Below are 27,247 nucleotides of genomic sequence, written 5' to 3' on the forward strand. Positions count from 1 at the left end.
GCTTGCCAGTGCATTCGTTCTTTTTGGAAGATCTCAAATATTTAAATTTTTCACCGGAAAGTTCCTGCTGTCTCTGTTTGGCCTCCTTCACTTGCAACCGACACCTGTTTCAACTGTATAGTGGGTGTATCCATAAACTGCTTATCAGTCAATTGTCAAAATAAAAGGGTATAAACTGTCTGTAATGTCTCTAATGCCATATTTATTGGTAAACCCCTAGAATTAATGCTTAAGTTATATACTTCAATCATATCTTGACGCTTAATTTTAAATCTACTGTGGCAGTGTATAGAGGCAAAAGAATGAATATTGTGCTGCTCTCCACATACTTATGAAACAGACTGTAATAGATTCTAATCATATTCAGGAGAATTCAATAGTGTTTATTTTATAATAAATATTCCCCTGCTGTATAAGTTGCTGAATCATAACAGAAATCAATTTAAGAATTCTTTATGCCATTATGAATAATTCATAAAGGATCATAATCAAATAGAAAAGTGGGGTCAGAGATTTGTGTTACTGATTTTAATGATTTTTTCTCTTTTACTTGCATCTATTTATTTCTGTCTCAAGTGCACATACATGATTTATAGTGCATCCACTCATTAAAAAAAAACAAAAAAAAAAACAAGGTAACAAATACAGCTGTCCAAACTGATTAAACTAGAAGATGTGGGGAATACGAGGCAAAATAAATTTGAAGAAATAAATAAAATAAAGCATCCAAATACATTTTGATAACTATATTTCTCTGGTTGTATTAAGTCACTTAGGTCCACATAGTTTTCTGATCAATCTGCTGCATATAATTCTATTTAAATATGTACACAGACAATCAAATTTTAGATAATCTCTTTTACAGTGCAGACTGTCATGTTTCTGGCCAAGTATTGTTCTGTCATTAGTGTAAACAGCTTGTCTGTTTCATTCTAACAGCAAAGAAAGGTGTCAGTCCCAGAGGGGTAGGAGTTTTCTATCCTTCATTCTCTCGTTCTTACAAACATGTTGTGTGAGTCACACCAAGTATGAATCAGTTGGGCTTGACGTGGAGCATATGTGACTGCAGAGTTTGCCCATCTGTCTACCCACATATATATATATCTTCTATCTATCAATCCTATTGTTCATTTTTTTCTCTACCTTTCTGTCTCCCTCTTTATATATAGAAGGTAGCCTCAGAGTGATGTGCTTTGAGCACATTCAACTATTTCATTTAGTTGAATTTATTTTTGTATAGAGCTTTTAACTATAGATATGTTTTCCAAAACAGCTCTACAGAAGTAAATAGATTATCAATGGAAATATAAAATTTGACATTGATGTTGCTGTAGGTTTATCCCTAATGAGCAAGCCAGTGATGACAGTACTGCCTGAGATGGTATGAAGAAGAAATCTTGAGAGGAACCAGACTTAAAAGGAAACACAGTCTTATCTTGGGAATACCAAATGTCCATTCAATTCAGTTTAATCTTTGTTGAGGTTATCAACTGTTCACTAATGGCACTTGAATGCAAAACTATTCATAGCAACTGCAGTCCTAAACCTTTGTAGAAGACTTATTTTTCTTCTTCTTCTTCCGGCTGCTCCTGTTAGAGGTTGCCACAGCGGATCATCTGTCTCCATACTACTCTGTCCTCTACATCTGTCTCTTTCAAACCAACCACCTGCATGTCTTCCCTCATCACATCCAAAAACCTCCTCCTTGGCCTTCATCTTTTTCTCCTTCCTGGTGGCTCGATCCTCAGCATTCTCCTACCGATATACCCCATGTTCCTCCTCTGCACATGTCCAAACCATCTAAATCTCACCTCCCTTAACTTGTCTTCAAAACGTCCTACATGAGCGGTTTATCTAATAATCTCATTTCTAATCCTGTCCATCCTCGTCAATTCCAATGAAAATCTCAACATTTTCAGCTCTGCTACCTCCAGCTCCACCTCCTTTCTTTTACTCAATGCCACTGTCTCTAAACCATACAACATCGCAGGTCTCACCACAGTCCTATAAACTTTGCTTTTCACTCTCTCAGATACCCTTCTTTCACAAATCACTCCTGCCACTCTTCTCCATTCACTCCACCCTGCCTGCACTCTTTTCTTTACTTCTCTAACACACTCCCCATTACTTTGCACTGTTGACCCCAAGTACCTGAACTCCACCACCTTCTCCACCTCTTCTTCCTGCAGCCGCACCACTCCACTGACCTCCCTCTCATTCACACACATGTACTCTGTCCTACTCCTACTGACTTTCATTCCCCTTCTCTCCAGTGCATACCTCCACCTCTCCAGGCTCTTCTCAACCTGCTCCCTACTCTCCACACAAATCACAATATCATCGGCAAACATCATAGTCCACAAAGACTTCTGTCTGACCTTGTCCATTGACCTGTCCATCACCACTGCATACAGGAAAGGGCTCAGAGCTGATCCTTAAAGCAGTCCAACCTCCACCTTGAACCAGTCTGCCGTTCCTACTGCACACTTTACTGCTGTCACACTGTCCTCATACATGTCCTGCACCACACTCAAATACTCCTCTGACACACATGACTTCCTCACACTATACCACAACTCCTCTCTTGGCACCCTGTCGTACGCTTTCTCTAAATCCACAAAAAAACAATACAACTCCTTCTGATCTTCTCTATACTTCTCCATCAACATTCTCAAAGCAAATAATGAGTCTGTGGTGCTCTTCCTCGGCATGAAACCATACTGCTGCTTACAGATGATCACCTCTTCTCTAAGCCTGGCTTCCACTACTCTTTCCCATAACGTCATGGTGTGACTGATCAACTTAATTCCCCTGCAGTTACTGCAGGTATACACATCTCCCTAAAGATTGGTACCAGCACACTCCTTCTCCGTTCCTTAGGCCTCCTCTCACCTTTCAAAATCTTGTTAAACGATCTGGATAAAAAATGCCACTGCCATCTCTCCTAAACATCTCCATGTTTCTTCTGGTATGTCATCTGGTCCTACAGACTTTCCACTCTTCATCCGCTTAATAGCTGCTCTCACTTCCTCCTTATTAATCCTATACACTTCCTGCTTCACTATTTCCATATCATTCAACCTTCTCTATCCCTCATTTTCCTCATTCATCAGCTGCTCAAAATACTCCCTTCATCTTCTCAACACACTCTCCTCGGTCCCTCTGCCTGGCCAATTGGTACAAATCCTTATCTCCTTCCTTAAGTGTTCAATTTCACATACAGCTCCTCATATGCCTTTTTCTTTGCTTTAGCCACATCAGTCTTTACCTGCTGCTGCATCTCCCTTGTAGTCAAGTCAAGTCAAGTCAAGTCATGTCATGTCAAGTCAAGTCAAGTTTATTACTATAGCGCTTTTCACAACAGACATTGTCTCAAAGCAGCTTTACAGAAATCAACAGTTAAGGTGAATGGTGTGTATTTATCCCTGATGAGCAGCCGTTTCGACTGTGGCAAGGAAAAACTCCCTTAGATGTTATGAGGAAGAAACCCTGAGAGGAACCAGACTCAGAAGGGAAACCCATCCTCATTTGGGTGACATCATAGGTGTGATTATATTCTTTAAACAATACAGAACACTGGAGAGAGAGAACTAACATGAGCACTGGAATGTAAGATTATAAGTAATGTTCTTCATACAGTCTTATACAGTCATTATGGTTATAAAACTCATAAAATAGCTCAACATTTGCGATCATCACAGATCCAAGAAGTGGGATCCAATTGGCACTGGTACGTCTCTGGGTTGTACGGGAAGTTTGAGAGTTCGGTATCTATTTCTTTTAAGGTCTATAATCTTCATGAGGTGGGACGTGACTGGAGCTGGCCAAACCTCAGGATGCCTCGGATGGGTAAAAAAAGAGAAACAGTGGAGAGAAATTAGCGTAGCTGCTGTTAATGATATTAACAGCACAAGTTGATAATGTGCATGTGATCAGATGTTCTGGAGCACAAGGTTGTGCTGTGATGTATGTTATGTGTAGGCTTTGCTAAAAAGATACGTTTTTAGTCTGCCCTTAAACTGGGAGAGTGTGTCTGAGCCCCGAACACTGTCAGGAAGACTATTCCAAAGTTTAGGAGCTAAATGTGAGAATGATCTACTGCCTTTAGTGGACTTTGCTATTCTATGAACTACAAGAAGTCCAGAGTTTTGAGATCTCAGAGAGCGTGATGGATTGTAGCCTGTTAAAAGACTGGATAGATACATGGGAGATAAACCATTTAGTGTTTTATAAGTAAGAAGCAGTAGTTTGTAGTCGATTCGAAACTTAACAGGTAGCCAGTGTAGGGATGATAAGATTGGGGTTATATGATCATATGTCCTTGACCTTGTGAGAACTCTGGCTGCTGCATTAATGATGCACGACATCCACCTAGTAATGCATTACAGTAGTCTATTCTGGAGGTCATGAACGCATGGACGAGCTTCTCTGCATCAGATATAGATAACATGTTTCTTAGCTTAGCAATATTTCTAAGGTAAAGAAGCCTGTTTTTGTAACTTGGTTGATATGATTTTTAAAAGACAAGTTGCTGTCTAAGATAACTCCCAGTTTGTACTTCTGCCTCTTTTTTGCATCTGTCCTCCTATCCCTATTCTGTTTCGCCAACCTCTTTCTCCTTATGCTGTCATGCACTTCCTCATTGCACCACCACTTCTCTTTGTTTTTATTTCTATTTCCAGATGTCACACCAAGTACCACTCTAGCTGTCTCTCTTATCACTTTTGCAGTAGTTGCCCAATCATCCAGCACCCCTTCACCACCACCGAGCCCCTGTCTGTCCTCTTCTCTGAATCTTAAGTTTCCATTCACAAACTATACCTACCTTTTCCGGTTATCTTATCTTTTCTTATCAATCTTTCAATCTTATTTTTTTAAGAATATAAATATATATTGAATATAAAAACTAAATAAAATAATTAAAACACTACACAGAAATAACACAGAGATTACACCTTAATACATATACAAGCGAAGGAACAGCATGTCTTACATTGGGAACACAATATCTAGCATTTAAAGTTTTACAGCACTGAGAATGAGCAGCAGCCTGGGCTCTGCTGTGATGGAAATGATTAAATCACACAGGATTTTTAATAAAACATAGGCAGGCAGAAGGAGATAAGAACAAAGATCATTTAAAAAAGAATATTATAGTGAGAATAAAAAAAATATTGTGCTCTGAGGATGTGAGTTAGAGATATGTGAAAGCAATTTTACAAGAAAGAATATAGCCTTGCTTTTCTGCAGCTGAATCTGCAGCTGAATAGTCGCAGGAAAAAAAAGCTTTTGCTTCCTTTTGGAAAAAATTGGATAGAGAAATACTACTGTAGTATGGTCAAGTTTCACCCATGCACACTGGATATTTGAGCATTCTGGAGCTGTCAAAATGTATGGGCAGTAAAACGAGGTCAAACAATTTTGTATTTTATGTTAGCATGGTGGAACAACAGATTGCTTCAGAGGTTCAGGGTCTCTATGTCAATCCTGAGCTTAGTATCTGGGCAGAATTTGGCATGTTCTTTCTAGGTTAGCTTACTCATACACATACTAGTTTGAATGAATGATATCTACTATATGAAGACATTATATAATATCAAAAGCTTAAAAACTGGCTGCATGTTGCATAATAAGTGTAATGTTTACTTATTATTGATTATTTGTATTCTGTTACAAACATATATGCATATTTGCTTGTCAAACAATTTTATTAATGAACAACGATCTGATGTTCAAACATTCATGCTCCCCCCTCTCTCATGGGAAAGGACTTGTTCCCACTTCGATTGTACGCACTGTGCTGTGCAATTTATTATGCTACAGTCTCACTGCCAGTGGTTTGTGTGTGAGCAAGAAGATGTAAGCTGTATTGTTCCCAAACCCTGCATTTGGAGTTTTAATTATATTATACAAATGTGTCATCCAGGCTGAGGTGTTCACATATATTGTTTCCATAATTACCAAAAAAAAGTGGTTCACAGTTAAATCAGGAGGTGTGACTAACTTGTGATCCATTGCGTTTATTCATAAAATTGGACTGATCTTTCTAGATTAAGGTCAAACTGTGTTTGTGTGTATGTGTGCTCAGGGTTTGTCTGAATCTAAATTGCATTCCTACCTAATTTAACCTTGTCTTGCACATTTTATTCTTATCTTGTTTCCTTCATATGCCTCCTCTCTCCTTTTATTTGTTCCCCTTGCTGGGTCATTGCTTACGCTCAAAATGAAACCCATTACGTTCTGGTATATTTTCTCAATTCATATCTTTCCTCCTCATACCCTCACACTCGCAGTGTGGGTTTAATATTTAATAATGCATGGTGGTCTACTTCTGTGAAGAGATAACCTATGGTACTTGTTTTTTTCTTGTAAGAGGCAACAAGAATATTCTTTTTAAAGAAGTAATTTTCTTGGTAAGAAGTAAGGGCATACAGTGAGGAAAATAAGTATTTGAACACCCTGCTATTTTGCAAGTTCTCCCACTTAGAAATTATGGAGGGGTCTGAAATTGTCATCGTAGGTGCATGTCCACTGTGAGAGACATAATCTAAAAAAAAAAATCCAGCAATCACAATGTATGATTTTTTAACTATTTATTTGTATGATACAGCTGCAAATAAGTATTTGAACACCTGAGAAAGTCAATGATAATATTTGGTACAGTAGCCTTTGTTTGCAATTACAGAGGTCAAAGTTTCCTGTAGTTTTTCACCAGGTTTGCACACACTGCAGGAGGGATTTTGGCCCACTCCTCCACACAGATCTTCTCTAGATCAGTCAGGTTTCTGGCCTGTCGCTGAGAAACACGGAGTTTGAGCTCCCTCCAAAGATTCTCTATTGGGTTTAGGTCTGGAGACTGGCTAGGCCACGCCAGAACCTTGATATGCTTCTTACAGAGCCACTCCTTGGTTATCGTGGCTGTGTGCTTCGGGTCATTGTCATGTTGGAAGACCCAGCCTCGACCCATCTTCAATGCTCTAACTGAGGGAAGGAGGTTGTTCCCCAAAATCTCGCAATAAATGGCCCCGGTCATCCTCTCCTTAATACAGTGCAGTCGCCCTGTCCCATGTGCAGAAAAACACCCCCAAAGCATGATGCTACCACCCCCATGCTTCACAGTAGGGATGGTATTCTTGGGATGGTACTCATCAATCTTCTTCCTCCAAACACGTTTTGTGGAATTATGACCCAAAAGTTCTATTTTGGTCTCATCTGACCACATGACTTTCTCCCATGACTCCTCTGGATCATCCAAATGGTCATTGGCAAACTTAAGACGTGCCTGGACATGTGCTGGTTTAAGCAGGGGAACCTTCCGTGCCATGCATGATTTCAAATCATGACGTCTAAGTGTATTACCAACATTAACCTTGGAAACGGTGGTCCCAGCTCTTTTCAGGTCATTGACCAGCTCCTCCCGTGTAGTTCTGGGCTGATTTCTCACCTTCCTTAGGATCATTGAGACCCCACGAGGTGAGATCTTGCATGGAGCCCCAGTCTGAGGGAGACTGACAGTCATGTTTAGCTTCTTCCATTTTCTAATGATTGCTCCAACAGTGGACCTTTTTCACCAAGCTGCTTGGCAATTTCCCCGTAGCCCTTTCCAGCCTTGTGGAGGTGTACAATTTTGTCTCTAGTGTCTTTGGACAGCTCTTTGGTCTTGGCCATGTTAGTAGTTGGATTCTTACTGATTGTATGGGGTGGACAGGTGTCTTTTTGCAGCTAACGACCTCAAACAGGTGCATCTAATTTAGGATAATAAATGTAGTGGAGGTGGACATTTTAAAGGCAGACTAACAGGTCTTTGAGAGTCAGAATTCTAGCTGATAGACAGGTGTTCAAATACTTATTTGCAGCTGTATCATACAAATAAGTAGTTAAAAAATTCATACATTATGATTTCTGGATTTTTTTTTTTCTAGATTATGTCTCTCACAGTGGACATGCACCTACGATGACAATTTCAGACCCATCCATGATTTCTAAGTGGGAGAACTTGCAAAATAGCAGGGTGTTCAAATACTTATTTTCCTCACTGTAGGTCATTGTCTGTATTTTGGTTGGGACCAAATGTGCCTTTATGTCATCCACCTTAGATATATATTTAAAAAAGCCCTCAGAAATCCAATAACAGTGTGAAACAGTGTGTACATGCATGTATCTGAATCTGTTTTATATTAATGTGACTGCTATATTTGATTATTATGACTCTCAGTATGCAGTGATACTGCCTAATACATACTGTCTGGTAAATATAGGCAGGTTTGTCTACATCATGTATCTTTAAATATCCTCTTTTTTAACTACAGAAGCTGGCTGTGGTGTGAGGATGTGTCTGTCATGAGTTGTTATGCTTACACAGAGGGAGAAAAAGCTTAGCTGTGGTGTTGTTTCTGTAGTGGGGGCTTAATGCTTTCCCTGTGGAGAAGGAAGTAGAGGGACTAATTAATGAGTGTGAAACAGATGATGAAAGGAGTGTGTGTGTGTGTGTGTGTGTGTGTGTGTGTGTGTGTGTTATGTGACTTTATAAGTAATTTAAGTACTTAGGTTTTCGATTAATACAAGTAGATTAACACCGTTTGAGACAAATTTTGATTAAAATGCCAGAGAAATCTGTACAAATCATAAAGTCAATATAGTACATATATACTTTAAAGTATATAAAGTAGTACAGTGGTTTGGTAGCTAGAGGGTTCCTAGTTTAATCCTGAGCTTGAGTTACTGTCTGTGTGAAATTGTTGTTTTCATAATATTGGCTTCCTGAGGATTGTCCATGCCAGAAAATTTGCAGGCAGGAGCATTGGCAACCCTACATCACTTGTAGGTGTGAATGAGTGTATAAATGTGTGTGTGAATGATACCCTGTACACGACTGGCATCCCTTCTGGTAAGAATTCTCAACCATGTTCCTGGTGTTCTTGGCATCAGGTTCAAATCCTGTATGACACTGAACAGGAAAAAAGGTTGCTAAAGATGAATGATAGATAAATGATTACATAAAAAAAGATACATTAATGAAAGTATTTATATGTGTATATGTTTGTATATGTTTGTATGGGTCTCTAGAAGGGTCTCTAGAATAGTTTTCTCTTCACTACTGCCTCTGTATCTCATACATTATTAACTTTATTGTACACATCAATATACTATGATAATATGACCAGGATAAAACTTAAAAAATTTCAAATCAATGACATCTATAACATGCAATTTGTTTCAGATGCACCGACCAGGCATAACATTATGTAACCTGTTAGTGGGTGGGATACATTAGGCAGCAAATGAACATTTTGTCCTTAAAGCTGATATGTTAAAAGCAGGAAAAATATGCAAGCGTAAGGATTTGACAAGACCTAAATTGTAATGTCTAGACAACTGAGTCAGAACATCTCCAAAACTGCATCTCTTGTGGGCTGTTCCCAGTCTGCAATTTTCAGTATCTATCAAAAGTAGTCTAAGGAAGGAACAGTGATGAACCAGCGACAGGGTCATGGACGGCCGAGGCTCACTGACGTGGGGAGTGAAGACTGGCCCGTGAGGTCTGATTCAACAAACGAACTACTGTAGCTCAAATATTGCTGAAGAAGTTAATGCTGTTAATGCTTGATGGAGCAGGATGTTTTGGCAGCAAAAGGGGGCCCAACACAGTATTAGGCAGGTGGTCATAATGTTTTGCCTGGCCGGAGTATTTATTACCTGCTGTCTGTTCTCTATGTTAGTATACATTAAATGTTTGTTGTTTAGTGTGCTAAAAAAACACATAAAGGAAACAGATACCTCAGTGATTCAATTTTCTCTGATATCACTGAGATGAAATAAAAATGTAAAGAGAAACACAAAAACACTACCCATAACTTTACTAATGGGTTGAGATTCTGATCCCACAGTAAGGATATACTGGATGACTATAATTTACAAGCTTTCCAAAAAAATTAGAACAGCAATAATTGCATTACCTGTTTAGCAAGGGGAAAAACAGAATCCACTTTTCTCTGATGAAATTATATCTGACACTGAACTGAATGATGAGCTGAACTGTTACAGGATTTTCAGGATGACTCATATCAGCTCAGGAACAATTTAATTTGAAAGTATTTTTATTCTATTTTCCAATAATGTGTTAATTTATTCCTTTTCTAGTTCAATTTACAATAAAAATGACCATGTAGATTTTTGTGATCTTGGTCGTGGTTTTCACACACACCAGTCTCTAAAATATTGTGATGAACAATAAAAAAAGATAATGTTTATGAGATCTGAAGAGAATTGCCAAAATTTTATTTAAGGACCATTGTGTATAGAAAAGCATCTAAAAAAAAAAACCCCGATTGACAGGAATTGACAGAATTGACAGGTGGATGAGCTAAAAAAATTATTAAAACATTGGCTAGCATGAACAGATATTTGAGGCTTTCATGGTACCCAATATAGAGAGTTAAAATATTTGGAGTTTCAGTATTTCTGTGTCCTTGATAGACTCAGGATCTGATCTGATAGGAGTGAAACATTTTTCTTCTCAATTTTGTTGTGCACCTGAGATGTTTTCTGTTCACCACATTCGTAAAGATTCCCTATTTGAGCTATTATTGACTTCCTGTCAGCTCAGACCAGTCTGGCCTTTTTTTCCTCTAAAATCTCTTATTAACAAGACAAACAGAGGATGTTTTCCTGGTTTTTACGCCATTCTGTTTAAACTTTAGATCATTGTGTGTGAAGTATTCAAATTCAAACCAGAAAGTTTTTTTTACTGTAACTACTACTACACCTTGAAATGTTACAGCTTAAGAAACTTGAAAGAAGCTAAATGTTACATAATCAAGTGTACAGTAAATACATTGATTTGCACAACAACTCAGCTGCAGTGGCCTTTTTAAACAAATATTTTAGTATACTCTAAAATATTTGTTATAAATATATATATATATATATATATATATATATATATATATATATATATATATATATATATATATATATACATATATTCCCGTGGGCTCACCACCTGCAGGAGGGACCGTAAGGGACGGTGCTGTGTGGATTGGGCAGCAGTCGAAGGCGGGGGCCTGCTTAGACTGCTGCCCCCGCGACCCGAATTACGGATAAGCGGGAGAAAATGAATGAATGAATATATATATATATATATATATATATATATATTTTTTTTTATATAACCCTATTTTATTTCATCATAATTTTTTCCCTCTCTTTTTCCCCCTTTCACTCGTTTGAGATGAATGGACTATAACACTTGAGTGTTTCTTGCAGGGAAAGTCTTTCGTATTTGACCGAGTCTTTCCCAACAATACCACACAAGAGCAGGTCTACAACAGCTGTGCCAAACAGATTGTTAAAGGTGAGTGTGTATGACCACTGGGTACATCCTAGACACATAACATTTGTATTGGGAATTGGAAGAAGTGGCCAGTTATTGAATTACTAAGCAGCACACTGGCGGGTAGTATTCTGAGTTTGGGGTAATATCTGTATGAGTAGGTTTTGGGTGACCAGGCTCCCTCTAGGTACTCTGGTTTTCTCCCACTTTTGAAAGCTTGCCTGTAGTTAATGCCAAATTGCCCTTATGTATCTGTGAATGTATGTATCATTCCCAGTGTTCCTGGGTTACGCTAGGATTCACCATCACCCTCACAAGGACAGAGCAGTTACTGAAGGCGAATAGATAATTCTGGTACCGAACAAATTTACAGTAATTTATTGGCTGTTTAAAGCCTTTAACTGCAACACATCTACAGTATCATATGGCTTCTTGTGACTTATTGCTTAAATAAAACATAAAATCAAAATTAGTTACCAGTTTCAGTGGTGCAGACTGTAAGAAATGTCAGCAAGCTTTTCATTTCTGGTAATCCAGGAGTGCTTTACTTTAAGTAATTTGAGTAGTTCTAGAAAGGAAAGAGCCATTTAATAAATTCAAGAGGCTTGGGATGTCTGGGTCTGCAAAATGGCTTCAAAGCGAGAGTAAGGGAAAGAAAAAGTAGGACTATAGTAAAAAGAATTTGATTTAATTTGAATGTGTATGTAAGTGTAAGTTGACCATCTGGCTAGACGAGATAAGTATTGGCATTCTTTCGCTTCCCCGTTTCTCAAATGTATCCTCTTTGACTTTCCCCCTTTTGTCTGCTCCTCAATTTATCTTCACTCTCCTGCAATTTGACAGACTTGTTATGCTTAAAACCCAACTCTGTTTTTTTTTCTCTGTTTTCTCTCTCTCTCTCTCTCTCTCTCTCTCTCTCTCTCTCTCTCTCTCTCTCTCTCTCTCTCTCTCTCTCTCTCTCTCTCTCTCTCTCTCTCTCTCTCTCTCTCTCTCTCTCTCTCTCTCTCTCTCTCTCTCTCTCTCACACACACACACACACACACACACACACACACACACACACACACACACACACACACACACACACACACACACACACACACACACACACACACACACACACACACACACACACACACGTTGTCACACTGCACTGCACATTCAAAACAGCAGAGAAAAACACTCTTTCCTCCCCCCCAAAATGTTTCCTGTCTATTTGGATGAGTACATTGTTTACAGAAGATCTGAGTGCATTCACAATTTTTCAACTGACATTACAAATCATACAGAACAATTTGAAACTAAATAGGATGTACAAAAAAAAATATGATCCACAATTTGCATGAGTTACCTTAACATAATATAATATATTATATTATATTATAACATAATATATTTTAAATAATCTACCTGCTGTGGTTTGATTCTAACCATCTCTCTTCTATATGAGGAAAAATGTTTACATACAAAGGCTACTTATGTTCAATCTAAAATACGTCCATAAATGGCGCTATTAGTACCATGTGCATCTATTCAAAAAACTACATATTCTGTTAACACAAAGACACTAGAAGTGACAATTTGACTCCCAGGGACGAACAAAATTCGGTAGCACAGAATGTGCATTTACCATTAGAAAGAGTTCTACATCACCATGGCCTGAAACGCTGTCATGCAAAGAAAAAAACGTCAGTCTGAAGTTTTTGGAGGAGTGTTTCTCTTGGCCAGATAAAATAAAAGATGTTTGACAACAGGGTTCAGCACTATATATATATATATATATGACAAGGGTTGTCTAGAAATATTGAAGTAAAACCTAAGGAATGTTAAAACTTGGTCATAACTGGGTCTTATAGCATGCCAATTACCCAAAGCATACTTCCAAAGTTGTAACACATTGGCTTCAAAACAACAAAAGGAAAGTTTTGGACTACCATCTAAAAATTTCCTAACACGAAAAAGTTTGCCTGAGCAAGGGGGCCTGATAATCTTACACCAGTTCTGTCATAAGAAATGAGCAAAAGGTCCAGCAAATTAATATAAGTAGCTCATGGAAAGCATTTGACGAAATTAAAAAATATTTAAAAAATAATAAAAAATTCTCTCATCTATTATTTTGAATGGCATTTCTTTATTAATGCCGTGCTGAGATTGTGGGCACTTTAGCTGACGTCCACCTAAACAATAGATTTTTTTGTGACAACAGGCTAAAACATTATAGACTCTTCTGCTATGCATGTCTGCAATAAATATCACTATACGCTTTACCTCTAATATTCTTCAGCCAATTCATACCATCGTATTTGATATGTAAATGTTGAGGAATATATTAAGTATATACTAAAAAGTACTTAAACATATTTTGAGGTGCAAACATAAAAAAAAAAACACTTGAAGACTTATATATATTTTTGTCTTTTCTCCCTCATTTCAGATGTGCTGGATGGATACAATGGCACTATTTTTGCATATGGACAAACATCCTCTGGCAAAACCCACACCATGGAGGTAAGACAGTCAGGTTTACAAAATTATTTATTCATTTTTAGATTTTTCCAATTGCTTAAATCTATATACTCTGATCAGGGAAAGCTTCATGACCCCGAAAACATGGGCATTATTCCAAGGATCACTGATGACATCTTTAACTATATCTTTGCCATGGATGAAAACTTGGAATTTCACATCAAGGTAACAATATACTTGACTATGTTGACATTTTCTAAATAAAGATCATAATCTTTCAGTTTGCATCTGATCACCATCACTGCCCACCTCAACATTGTTTATCTGTAATAAATGGACATTCGGTGCAACCCAGATGAGGATTGGTTCCCTCTTGAGTCTGATTCCTCTCAAGGTTCCATTCCATCTCAGGAAGTTTTTCCTTGCCACAGTAACCAGCGGCTTGCTCATCAGGGACGAACTTACACTTATAAAGAACATTATTCATTTTTTTATCACCACATTATCTGTGTAAAGAGACAATGTTCATTGTTAAAAGCGCTATACAAATAAAAATTAATTTAATTGAACTGATTTAAGCTGTTAAGAATAAATTATGTGGCATTTTTTTACCAATGAAATGTCTAGTTTTTATCTAAAGCTATTCATTCATTACTGAAAACCTTTTCTCTTCTTGCATACAGGTTTCCTACTTTGAAATCTATATGGATAAAATTCGAGACCTGCTTGATGGTGAGAAAGAAAGAAACTTGTTGAACATAAACATCTGTAAAAATTACACTTAGCTACAAAGTGTAATAAAGAAATAAAAAGTATTAATGGGGCAGGTAGACACACATTTAAATTCTGGATGAATATTTGGATTTTATCATACAGGTGCCAAGACAGCAAAGAAGGCTAATCCTCATTTGCAGTCTATCGATCCTGACTCATGCAAAACACAATTTCCACTAGAGTTTAATCATTCTTTTCATTTGCATGCATAACTCACAGAGATTGTGTGGATTTATGTGTGCTATATGGTTCAATCTTTTAATTTGGAAAAGCATTTATAAATGTGCACTCATAACTATATAACTCTGATAAAGAAAAAGAAAAAAAATAACATGGTACTATAACTTTTCCATGTGAATTCACACAAAAAAACCCCATAAACAAAAAAACCCAGAACTATAAAACTATACTTATACACACAAGAGTAAGTAAACAAAAGTAAAATAAATAAATAAAATTAAATAATTTCAAAATTCAAGGGATTTAGTCAGGGGGTAGACACTGCAAAGACTACACAAGAAATGGTTGCTATCTCCTGGTACATTTTCCAAAGTTACCTCTAATAGAATACCTTTTTTTTTTTTATTGTAAAAAGGGCATATTGTCTTTGAGCCACTAAGATGTAGCTGGTGGTCTAGGGGATTTTTTAAAGGATTAAAAAATGGCACCTGGCTATCAAAGATGTGAAGGTCGAAATATCGAATTGGTTTTTGTTGTACCAGAATAAATTCAACGGCACCCCAAAAATTGTTACACCAGTTCAAACACCAATATACAGCGGGGGAAAATAAGTATTTGACACATCAGCATTTTTATCAGTAAGGGGATTTCTAAATGGGATATTCGCACATAATTTCCACCAGATGTAGCCATCAAGCCAAATATTGAATTCATACAAAGAAATCAGAACATTTAAGTTGAGTCATAATAAATAAAGTGAAATTACACAGGGAATAAATATTGAACACACTTTATTTAATACTTTGTAGAAAAGCCTTTGTTGGCGATTACAGCTTCTAGACACCTCTTGTATGGAGAGACTAGTCGTCTGCATTGCTCAGGAGTGATTCTGGCCCATTCTTCCACACAAATGGTCTTTAAATCTTTAAGTTACTTTGGCCTCTTTTATGAACTTTGATCTTCAGTTCTCTCCATAGATTTTCTATGGGAGTTAGGTCAGGTGATTGACTGGGCCATTCAAGCAACTTGATTTTTTTTTTTTTTTATTGAAACCACTTCATTGTTTCCTTGGCCTTGTGTTTGGGATCATTGTCTTGCTGAAATGTCCACCCTCTTTTCATTTTCAGCTTTCTGGTAGATGGCAGCAGATTTTTATCCAGAATGTCCCGGTACATTTCTCCATTCATCCTGCCTTCAATAATATGAAGTCTGCCAGTACCCCTTGCTGAAAAGCAGCCCCAAACCATGATGCTTCCACCCCCAAACTTAACTCTTGGTATGGTGTTCTTGGGGTGGTGGGCAGTGCCATTTCTTCTCCAAACATGGTGTGTAGAATGACTGCCAAAATCTTCAATTTTGCTTTCATCTGACCATACTATAGTCTCCCAATAATCCACAGGCTTCTCCAAATGCTCTTTCGCAAACTTTAACCAAACCTCAACATGCAATGGAGTCTTGTGTGGTGAGCGTGCATGGATGCCATGGCAGTTCAGTGCATTGCTTATAGTTTTCGTTGAAATAACAGTACCTGCTGATGCAAGGTCTTCCTGAAGTTCTGCCCGAGTGGTTCTTGGCTCTTGGCGAACTCTCCTGATTATTCTTTGGACTCCTCGGACAGGGATCTTACGTGGAGCACCTGATCGTGGCCGGTTTATGGTAAACTGATGCTCTTTCCATTTCCGTATAATGGCCCCCACAGTGCTCACAGGAACATTCAGCCTTCTGGAAATGCGCCTATAACCATTCCCATCAAAATGCTTTTCAACAATACGATTACGAAGATCTTGAGAGAGTTCTTTGCTTTTACCCATCATGAAGTCTTTCCTGTGTGCCTCTTGGGTAATGAGAAGCCTTTATAGGCCATCATTTAGGACTAAAGCAGCTGATATCAATTAGTACTGATAGGGGGCAGGGTTTCTCTCTTAATACTGACAGATTTCAGGTGATCTCCTTGCTTTCTATGCCATTTTGAACCTTGTTATCTTCATGTGTTCAATACTTATTCTCTGTGTCATTTCACTTTATTTATTATGACTCAACTTGTATACTTAAATGTTCTGATTTCTTTGTATGAATTCAATATTTGGCTTGATGGTTACATCTGATGGAAATTTTGTGTCAATAGCGCACTTAGAAATCCCCTTACTGATAAAAATGCTGATGTGTCAAATACTTATTTTCCCCACTGTAAATGTTAGGAATTGTAGCCATAGATTTGAAGTAATCACACTAGAACCTATGTAACATTGGGGAAAATAACATGTAACTTAGATTGTAAGGTGAATATTGACATCTGTCAAAGCTGTCACTAATTCTGGGATAAAGTTTGGCTAGCCTAGCTTTCGAAACATGACCTCTGTTCAAACCTGTAAATTGAATAAGAGTAAGCCAAGCACATATAGAACTTTAATGGATTCTATACATTGCCCTTTCCCACCACACTTTCGAAAAAATCATTACCAATTCGTCATCCCATTTTGCTTTTGTTCTGTCAATTGTGGGTTTATGAAGCGGGAAAAGCTGATTATATTCTTTTTATATTAATAACTTCTGCTGGAGACCTAAAAGTAACAGGTCATCACAGGGCTTTTTGAATGGTAAAACTGAAAACACACAAGAATTAGACAGTAAATGACTGGAAGAAACTTCTGTAGACAGATAAGTCCAAATTTGTCATTTTTTGGCTCTAAGACCATATGAAGAACGTTTCTCAAAGTTTGGAGACTTATTCCAGGTGAAAGGAATACTGAACCAGCATGGCTACCAGTCCATACTTCAGTGCCATGCAATTCCAAATGGACTGCACCTTGAAACAAGACAAAGCAGAGTGTTGAACAGAGTGTTATCTATCATGGAATGGCCTGCCCAGTCACTGGACCTAAGTCCTGTTGAACTGCTTTGGGTTGAACTTGATCACAAGGTCAGAAAGAAATATCCATCTAGCAAATAACACCTTTGGCAAGTTTTACAAGAGGCATGGCAAAGTGTTTTACATAATTGTTTGGAGAAACTAACTGTCCAGCTCCCAAGAGTGTGTAAACCTGTTATTTATGCTGAGGGAGGATTTTTAAATAAAAGTAAAATTTAACATCTGCACATTTATATATTTGTTTGGTCAGTTTAGTGGTTTGTGGTTTAGTTTATTGCATATAAACCAAAGGAACATGCACATGTCTCTCAAAAATGATAAAAGAGACAGAGAAAAAGTGTTTTCAAACTTTGTTTGTATATTGTATATTTATAGAAGCTCTCTTCTATATATATTTATATATATTTCTCTCTCTCTCTCTCTCTCTCTCTCTCTCTCTCTCTCTCTCTCTCTCTCTCTCTCTCTTTCTCTCTCTCGCTCTCTCTCTCTCTCTCGCTCTCTCTTTCATTCTCAGTGAGTCGGACCAACCTGTCAGTGCATGAAGACAAAAACAGGGTCCCATATGTAAAGGTAAGACAGAGATGGGAAGTAATACAAAAATACAAAAAAGTAAAACATTTTTTTTTCTGGTATCAGTACTTCACTATTTATTTTTCAGACAACTTTTTACTTTCATTTATTAAATCTTTTACACAAATATATGTACTTTCTACTTCCTACATTTTCAAAACAGACTCGTTACTTTAGTTTCAATCTATTTGGTGACATGATCAATATTTTTCTTCTCACTGTGCGCCGTTTTTAGCCCATCATCCTATTTCTTGTCATTGCGTGGCTTTTTCAATCTACCACTGGTGTATCATTTCCTAGCTCTCACACACAACAAACATAGGCTAGTTCATGACTCTTGCCAGAGTCTTTTAAAACTTGAGTACCTGCACTTTACTGTACATAAGTATCTGCACTTCACTTGAGTAAAGGATGTGTGTAGTTTTGCCATCTCTGAGTAAAGATGGCTGTAGTAGAAATCTCGTGCTTTGGTGTGTCACATAAAAAGTTTGGCCAAAACACTATCATTGGGCTTGGACCACAAATAAAACTGTGCCTACATTTTACAATCTAACAATAGGTCTCCAGATTTGTTTAGCTAAGAAGTGTATCAGTTCTGACAGAGCAAATACAGATATGCCAGGAAGATCGGAGGATATGCAAAGGGGTTTTAGGCATTAATAAAGACAAATGATCAGCACATAGGTTTCTAGAGCATACAATATTTATACCACATTTAAAAGGAAACTTTTTAAGTACATGCAAAATTTGAATTGATATCTCTAGGTATAACTTTTTATTTTATTTTTTATTTTTTTACTAAGTGACTACATGCCTTAGCATAAAATATATTCTCTTCATTTTGCTCTTTGAGTGTACAGGCTTTTGTATACCACTTTATAACACATAAACACATACATATGAATCAAGTGCAGCCCTGACCAGTGTAGAGAAAGTAGGGTGGATAGAATATGCAATTGTAGTCTGAATTATGTTAGATACAAAGAGGGAAAAATGTCCCCAGGTTTTACTGGCATTGTACTGACTATAATTCTGACTGACATTAAGATGTATCACTGTGGTATCATACAAAATTAAGGTTTGCTCATATCGTATTGTGTTTACCAATATTTTTCATTCTATGTTTGTGTGTTTTTGTGTGAGACAGGGTTGCACAGAACGCTTTGTTTCCAGTCCTGAGGAAGTGATGGATATAATTGATGAAGGGAAATCTAACCGCCATGTTGCTGTTACCAGTAAGTTTTTCCAATTTAACAAACTTTTAACAAATAATAATGTATAAATTATGTAGTTTTCTCATGTCTAATGAAATGTATATAATAAGGTAGTTTTTTTTAACGGGTCAGCTTTAGCTTTTAGTAACCTTAGCCATTTGTTGCCTTAGATATGAATGAACACAGCTCCAGGAGTCATAGCATCTTCCTCATCAATATCAAACAAGAGCATGTGGAGACAGAGCAGAAACTCAGTGGCAAGCTCTACCTGGTGGACTTAGCTGGGAGTGAAAAGGTGAGACCAGTTTTTTTTTATGTGTTTCATCAGAGTCCTACTAGCTTTATAAGTCTTGTTGATTTGACTCAATCATGTTCTGGAAGTATTGAATCTTTTTTAATCTACTTACAAATTGCTGGAAGATAAATTAATAAGTAAATATTGTATGTGGTACACAGGTTTTCTTAGCATGTCATGTGGGACTCCAACATCTAGCAAAACACACACAATAATAAATAGGAACTCTCTGTAATCCTGAGCATCTCAAATGTTGTAAATGTGGCAACTGTGGTACTGTGGGATGTGTAACTACTTCACTGTCCATGGGGAAAATCTTTTGTTTTTTCTTGAACATGAAGGCATTTTCTCATATGAAAAGATGTAAAACCTTCAGCTTTCATACTAATGAAACAATTCATTAATATTAAATTAAATATATCCAAAAGGTCTGCAAAAATAATATTTTTTCCATGTGAGAATACGGTACATAAAAGGAAATAATGGAGAAATTGAATGACTATTAACATTTTTTTATACCTGTGTTTAAAAAGAAAAGAATACCATAATGGATGGCTACATACACCGACTAGACATAACATTATAACAGTATGACAGGTCTTTAAAATTGCAGCTCTTAAGGGGTGTTCCCAATCTGGAGTGGTCAGTATCCAAGGAAGGAACAGTGGTGAAATGGTGACGGTCATGGGTGGCCAAGGCTCAGTGATGCACGTAGGAAGTGAAGGCTGGCCTGTTGGTCCGATCCAACAGATGAGCTACTGTAGCTGAAATTGCTGAAGAAATTAATGCTGTTCCCTGTCAGGAAATGGAGATGCGTCGAAACGCTTTAGGAACGGCTTGCGTTGTCCATGATCTGAATCACATGTGAAATCCGGTCAATAGGCAAGTCGTGGCGTCATCGGTGGGCGACATCGCGTAAACCAGGAAGCTACAAAATGGGTGAGCGATGGTAGCGACATTAGCTTCTGTTAGTTCAGATACGCGCTTTGCTTTTTTTGCTAGCGAACCCATGGACTCCTCACAGCCTTTGCTGTTCGAGGAGCTCCTGGAAGAAGTGCTGTCACCAAGCTAGAGATAGCTTGGCCCGATGAGAAGGGGAAGCAACGCATTCCCAGCAAGCAGGATGAGCGTTTTCTCAGACTCCAGTCCAGGGCCTACCATTTTTACCCAACCTGCACCGAGGTGTCCAGGTCCTGGGAGACCCCTGGGAGTACCTTTGCCCCGCACTCGCTATACGCGAATATATCATATCGGCAGATGTGGCCGAGGCTACGTCTGTACGCTTTTCCATCTTTTGCGCTGCTCCTGGAAGTTCTGGAGAGACTCTTCCAGGAAGGAGAATGTCTCCTTCTGGTGGCACCTCGTTGGCCAGGCAGACCGTGGTTCACGGACCTACTGCCCTTCCTTGAGGGACCTCCTTGCGAAATTCCTTTTAGGAGGGATCTCCTCTCACAGGCAGGGGGAACCCTGGTTCACCCCCGCCCAGAGTTATGGAAGCTGTGGCTGTGGCCCCTGAGTGGACACAGTTCCTAGCAGCTGGTCTCTCCACTGAGGTAGTGGAGACCATCCTCCATTCCAGAGCTCCCTCCAAGAGGAGGTTGTATTCTGCTAGATGGCAGATGAAGCTAGATGGTGTGAGCACCACCAGTTGGACCCATTCAACTGCCAGGGTTGGGTCAGTTCTGAAGTTTTTGCAGGAACAGGTTGCCACAGGATTGGCTCCGTCAACCTTAAAGATTTACGTGTCTGCTATCGCGGCCAATTGTACTCCTATTGTTCCCAGCAGTCACTGGGAAAACACCCCCTCGTGACACGTTTTCTACATGGCACCCGGAGGCTGAGGCCCGGGATACGACCCAGAGTGCCTGTCTGGGACTTGGCCATTGTCTGCTATAGCCCTCATAGGAGCCCTCATTTCTTTGTGTTATGAGTCCTATAGTCATCCCACTCCCTTCAGAGTCCAGGCTCATTCCACCCAGGGTATGGCGGCCCTCTACGGCCTGGTCGGCTGGAGTTTCTCTCCAGGACATTTGCAACGCTGCGGGCTGGTCCACCTCTTTGACCTTTGTCAGGTTCTATGACCTCGACATCAGAGCCACTCCCGGCTCCTCTGTCCTGAATATTACTAGGTTTCATATGTAACCCTAGTTCCCTAAGAGAACGAGACGCTGCGTCAACAGGCCATACTCCCTGCACCCCTGCAGCGCTTACCTTTTCCTTTTTCAAAAGCTAATGTCACTACCATCGCTCACCCATTTTGTATCTTCCTGGTTTATGCGACATCGCCCGCAGATAATGTCACGACTTGCCTATTGGCCGGATTTCACACGTGATTCAGAGCATGGACAATGTGAGGCGTTCCCAAAGCATTTCGACGCAGCATCACGTTCTCTCAGGGAACTAGAGTTACATACGTACCGTAATTTCCGGACTATTAAGCGCACCCAAATATAAGCTGCACCCACTGAATTTTTACAAAGATTTTTATCTTTGTCTACAATGAAACTAATAAACTTTACACAGGCTTTAATGAATGACAGTGTCTGTTACACGGTGTAATGAGTAAAATATGTTGTGGCTCCTTTAAGAGCAGAGCGGCATTTTGGGAATATCCTGCCGCCGCATTTTTTCCGGTATTACTGCATGTGTGCAAGGCCAAGGAATATGTCCTTATTATTTTCTGATGCTCATTTCTAAGTTTCTTTGACTAACCCGTAACGCTGTTGCCAAGAAAAATAAAAAAGCAAGAGTTTTGGAAACCTGTCTGTGCTTATATGATTTCTGTTGCAACTGGAGTTAGCGAGCTCTCCCATGACCCAGACTCAACGCGTCACAACGGCTTGTATCTAAACAGTAGCCTACCAAGAAAGTCATTGTTTACTGTCTTCCTCCTTCCTTTCACCACAAGTTCTCCTGGGAGTTTTTCTTTTGGCATCGTCGTGCTTTTAAAAATCACCATCGGTAAAGCTTTTCTCCCAATGCCGGGAGAAGTGCGTTTTTTCATGCCCGGTTGTTTTCAGCTTGACGAATGATTCACATTTCCTGTAGACAGTCTGAGTGAGCGGCAGGTCAAACGTCAGAGGAACATCATCCATATTGATTTATGATGTAGTTAGAATATAACAGCCAGTGGTGGGCCATGCATTTGGTACCTGGGCCTTCATTGGGGACTTACATGACTTAATCCACCATTATTACCACCACAATCATGTCGCAATTATAGAAACCATCAATACTATATGAAAATGCAATATAACAACGCATGGCATTACAGAAAGAGAGGCATTTCACATATGGAAGATGAATACCATTTTACTAAAGCAAGCTCCAAACCTCTAAACTACAACCACAACTGTGCCACCTACATCATCTGGAGCAGTTCAGAAACAATATTTGTCTAATAACATGACAAAAGCATAAATAAATGTAAATAAAATACAACCTACTCACAAGAGATGCAGACTCATAATTTGCACCGCTCCTTAGAGGCTGTAAGCCAGTGGTTTTGCTCATAGGCACTGATCTGGAAGTGGTGAACAAACCCTTTCCCAGGCTTAGACAAGCTAGCTAGCGTCTGAGTTGGCTAACCTCTCCTCACAATGTCTAGCTTTTCTGGAAAAGTCCTCATGAAAATGGATTTTTAAGAATGTCTAAGACCAAATCAATTTTTCTTCCTCCGTCAACCATTGTGGGTGTAAAAAAGTCTAACTCTAATATATTAATGTGTGCAGAGAGCTACAGATGTGTCTTGCTAGTCGAACATGGCTGTAACAGTTTCCCTCTGACCAGCCAATCAGAGGATGGAAAAATACTGACGGCCAACCACTAACAACAGCCATTCACTTCAGCTGCTGTAGTAGACTACACATTAAATCAGTCCCATTAGTCTTTTCACATAAATGTATTTAAGCCAGGCATATAGAAATCCTATCCCTCTCTCTCTCACCAAGGTGAGCAAGACAGGTGCAGAAGGGTCAGTCCTGGATGAGGCCAAGAATATCAACAAATCTCTTTCTGCCCTGGGCAATGTAATATCAGCTCTGGCTGAGGGAACAGTGAGTACAGCAACTAAAACAAAATCAATAAAACACAATGTAAATGTTCAGTACATTGTAGCCTTCACCACTGTGGCATACACAGCAGTTGACCATTTTAAACTTTATATGAAATTACACGTTTTTAAACATGCTCTTCGTGATCTTTCTGTCTGTAGAAGACACACGTACCTTACAGAGACAGTAAGATGACCCGTATTCTCCAGGACTCATTGGGTGGAAACTGCAGAACTACCATGTTTATCTGCTGTTCACCTTCCTCTTACAATGAAGCCGAGACCAAATCTACACTGATGTTTGGACAACGGTAACATACGATATAAAAAAAGGAACTGAACCTATTTAAATCTGTTAAGATTATATACACAATACTATTCATACTTTAGATAAACAAACACTATAACATATTTAGTTGTTTTAGGCTCTTATTTGAACCCTAACCCAACATACAAATAATGTTTGCCCCGTCTACCTTTCTAGTGCTAAAACCATAAGAAACACGGCGTCTGTAAATGTGGAGCTAACAGCAGAGCAGTACAGGAGAAAGTATGAGAGGGAGAAGGAAAAGAACAAGTGCCTGAAGGAAAGCATTCAGAGACTCGAAGCTGAGCTTAATCACTGGCGTAATGGTAAGGCATTTAGAAAGAATACCAATCACATATATTTCATTGATATACTCACACTTTGTATACTGTATATATACTCTGTAAGTTTGGTAAGTCACTGCATGCAATGAAGCAAAATGCATTTTAGCCTTAACAAAGGCTCAGTTACTCTGCGGTTAGACTGGACATATCCTTTTCTTTTTATTTTCATATGCAGTTAAGCATTGGAATCATTGAGAGGGGATAAAAAGAAAAGAAAACAACATACAGTCTCTCTGTCAACATTTGAGCATTAAAAGAATACCAGCATGGGATGAACACTGGCTGAAAAATGGTGTATGATTTCATTCTGAGGATAGAACTTTATATCTTACTTGTCATGGCATGGGTGCCTATTTTTGGCTTCCTCATCAGCTTTTTCCTAACAATAAAGGGAACATATAAGTTGAACGCATATAGCTCAATTATAAAATTGAGTAATAAGACAGACAGAGTAATTATAAAACTAAGACCAACTATGGTGTTTTGTTGGTGGACATTTATTATTGCAATACATACATCATATTACCATGTGTAGTTAAATAGTCACAAAATCATAATATTTCTGTTGAAGGAGAGGCAGTCCTTGCGGTGGAGCAGGACAATGTGTGTCTTGTGGAGTCTGAGCTTACTGAAGATGCTGCCTTAGAGGACAGCAGAAGTGGTACATCGGCAGTTCTGCAAACAGTAACAGACCAGGAGCTATGCATACTTTACAAACAGCTAGATGACAAGGTAGGTATATTTTTTATGTGATAGATAATGAAATAGATATTGGGGGGGGGGGTGTCTGTATATTTAAGCAGCGCCTAGCTTAAAAATATGTGTAGCCGTTGCCATCAGAATATGGCAGTTCATTGTGTAAAAGATCTGAGAAAAAACATTGTGCCAGTAAACAGTGATAAACTGGCAGCATGTGATTTAAACCTCCATCTATAACAAACCTCTTATCAGACTTCCTGTTTGGGCACTTTGGGAAACACATGAACTATTAAAAAAGTCGTGTTTAAGGCATCTAATATACAGTACACTTCCAAACAACATTGTAATTTAGATTTACTATGAAATTACTTATTTGTATAAATGTATTGACACTTTGGTAATAATTAAATTCTTTCAAAGGTTAATTGGTAAGGGCTTTGACAGTATCGGTTTTAATATCTACCTTAATATTAAATATTTTATTAATATTTGATTTTGTGGTTTATATTCTTCCTGATACCTTACTTTCATTTTTTTCCCCTCTGTTCCTGATCGCAGGATGATGAGATTAACTTGCAGAGTCAACTGGTGGAAAAACTAAAGAAGCAGATGCTGGATCAGGAGGAGGTAAAGAATTGGCTGTCTGTGATTTTTGTTCTCAGGTTTTTCGTTCACTGTTTTCTGATTTTTTTTCCTTAAATCTTTAAATATACTTGTTTTATGCTTAAATAAATGTATATGTGTCATTAGCTCATATAATAAATATATATGCATAATTGTGTTTAATTGTAGTTTTTAGCATCGTCACGTGCAGACAGCGAGAGGGTTCAGTGTGAGCTGAGCCATCTTCAGGCTGAAAACAAGAGTGCTAAAGCAGAAGTCAAGGAGGTTTTGCAGGCTCTGGAGGAATTAGCACTTAGCTATGATCAGAAGAGTCATGAGGCCCAAGACAAGAGTATGGAGAACAAATTACTTGCCCAAGAGCTTGCCCAGAAAATGGTGAAACCTGTTTTTATTACAGGTTAAACTATTAATTGATAAGGATCCTTAGGAGAAACTTTTAATTCATTTTTAACATGACATGGGGTAATTTTCTTTCAGACAGATTTGATGTGCTTGGAAACTGAATTCTTGCAGCTGCAAGAAGTGCACAGTCAGCAAAGGAAACGCATCACTGAGATACTAAATACCTTGCTGAAGGACCTAAGTGACCTAAGCATAATCTTGGGCAGCAGTGAAATTAGATTGGTATGTTTGTTCATGAGTAATTTAGGTGGAAATTGATGTCACCTTATGTATACATTTCTCATGAGTGATTTTCTTTCTGGTAAATTTGAGTGTTTCCTCTTTATCTGTTAACTGGCCACATTAACAACTATTTAAACTTTTGTTTAGCTTTTCACCCCATCTCCATTGGCCTTATCTTTTTTGTCTCCATAGCCACATGATCTCTCTGGTGTGTTGGAGGGAGAGTATGCTGTGGTGTGTGTTTACATTAGTAAGGTAAAGTCAGAGCTGAAGTCTCTGGTTAACCGCTGCAGGCAACTAGAGAACTTGCAGACAGACAGCCAACGCAAAATGGAGGAGACTGGGAGAGAACTGTCGTCTTGCCAACTGCTTATATCGCAGGTAAAAACACATACATGTGCACTCACACCCATAATGTCAAAACACTGTCTGGACTGTACATTGTGTTTTTGGCATACACATTTAGCATGAGGCAAAGATCCGCTCTCTGACTGAGTACATGCAGAATATGGAGCTGAAGAAGAGGCAGTTGGAGGAGAACTGCGACTGTCTTGTGACTGAAATTGCAAGATTACAGAATGCAGGCAAGCCTGTGAAAACACTACTACCACACAGATAAAAATCAATGGCAGGGAAATACATTTTAGATACAAAGCCATCAAAACATACTGGAAATTGTATATGTTAATCTATAACTTACTATACATTCAATAAATAGTACATAAAAAAAGCATGAAATTTTTTTAAATAAACTACCATATTTATAATAAAAAGTAGCAGAGTCTATATAAAGCTAACCAGTGACATGCAGTATATATTTTAAGAGCCGGTGTATTAGAACAAAATTTTACACCGTTCTTTGACCAGAAACAGCATGTGTTTCTATGTGTTCTTTATT

At 38.4% G+C, this 27,247-nt stretch overlaps 1 protein-coding gene across 1 annotated transcript in view; it reads left to right on the top strand.

The window, feature by feature from the left end:
- Window positions 1-27,247, top strand: part of kif5ab (kinesin family member 5A, b) — a 51,600-nt gene that overhangs the window by 2,339 nt on the left and 22,014 nt on the right. Inside the window, exons 2-17 of the mRNA XM_083529309.1 lie at window positions 11,266-11,353; window positions 13,767-13,840; window positions 13,919-14,023; window positions 14,482-14,530; window positions 18,136-18,191; window positions 19,339-19,426; window positions 19,576-19,700; window positions 23,651-23,755; window positions 23,914-24,062; window positions 24,236-24,384; window positions 24,974-25,134; window positions 25,660-25,728; window positions 25,894-26,100; window positions 26,203-26,349; window positions 26,542-26,730; window positions 26,816-26,933. Of these exons, the coding sequence (XP_083385435.1) occupies window positions 11,266-11,353; window positions 13,767-13,840; window positions 13,919-14,023; window positions 14,482-14,530; window positions 18,136-18,191; window positions 19,339-19,426; window positions 19,576-19,700; window positions 23,651-23,755; window positions 23,914-24,062; window positions 24,236-24,384; window positions 24,974-25,134; window positions 25,660-25,728; window positions 25,894-26,100; window positions 26,203-26,349; window positions 26,542-26,730; window positions 26,816-26,933 (1,879 nt within the window). The remainder of the gene's footprint in view (window positions 1-11,265; window positions 11,354-13,766; window positions 13,841-13,918; window positions 14,024-14,481; window positions 14,531-18,135; window positions 18,192-19,338; window positions 19,427-19,575; window positions 19,701-23,650; window positions 23,756-23,913; window positions 24,063-24,235; window positions 24,385-24,973; window positions 25,135-25,659; window positions 25,729-25,893; window positions 26,101-26,202; window positions 26,350-26,541; window positions 26,731-26,815; window positions 26,934-27,247) is intronic.

The sequence above is a fragment of the Silurus aristotelis genome (assembly GCF_946808225.1).
Source record: "Silurus aristotelis genome assembly, chromosome: 2".
NCBI lineage: Eukaryota > Metazoa > Chordata > Actinopteri > Siluriformes > Siluridae > Silurus > Silurus aristotelis.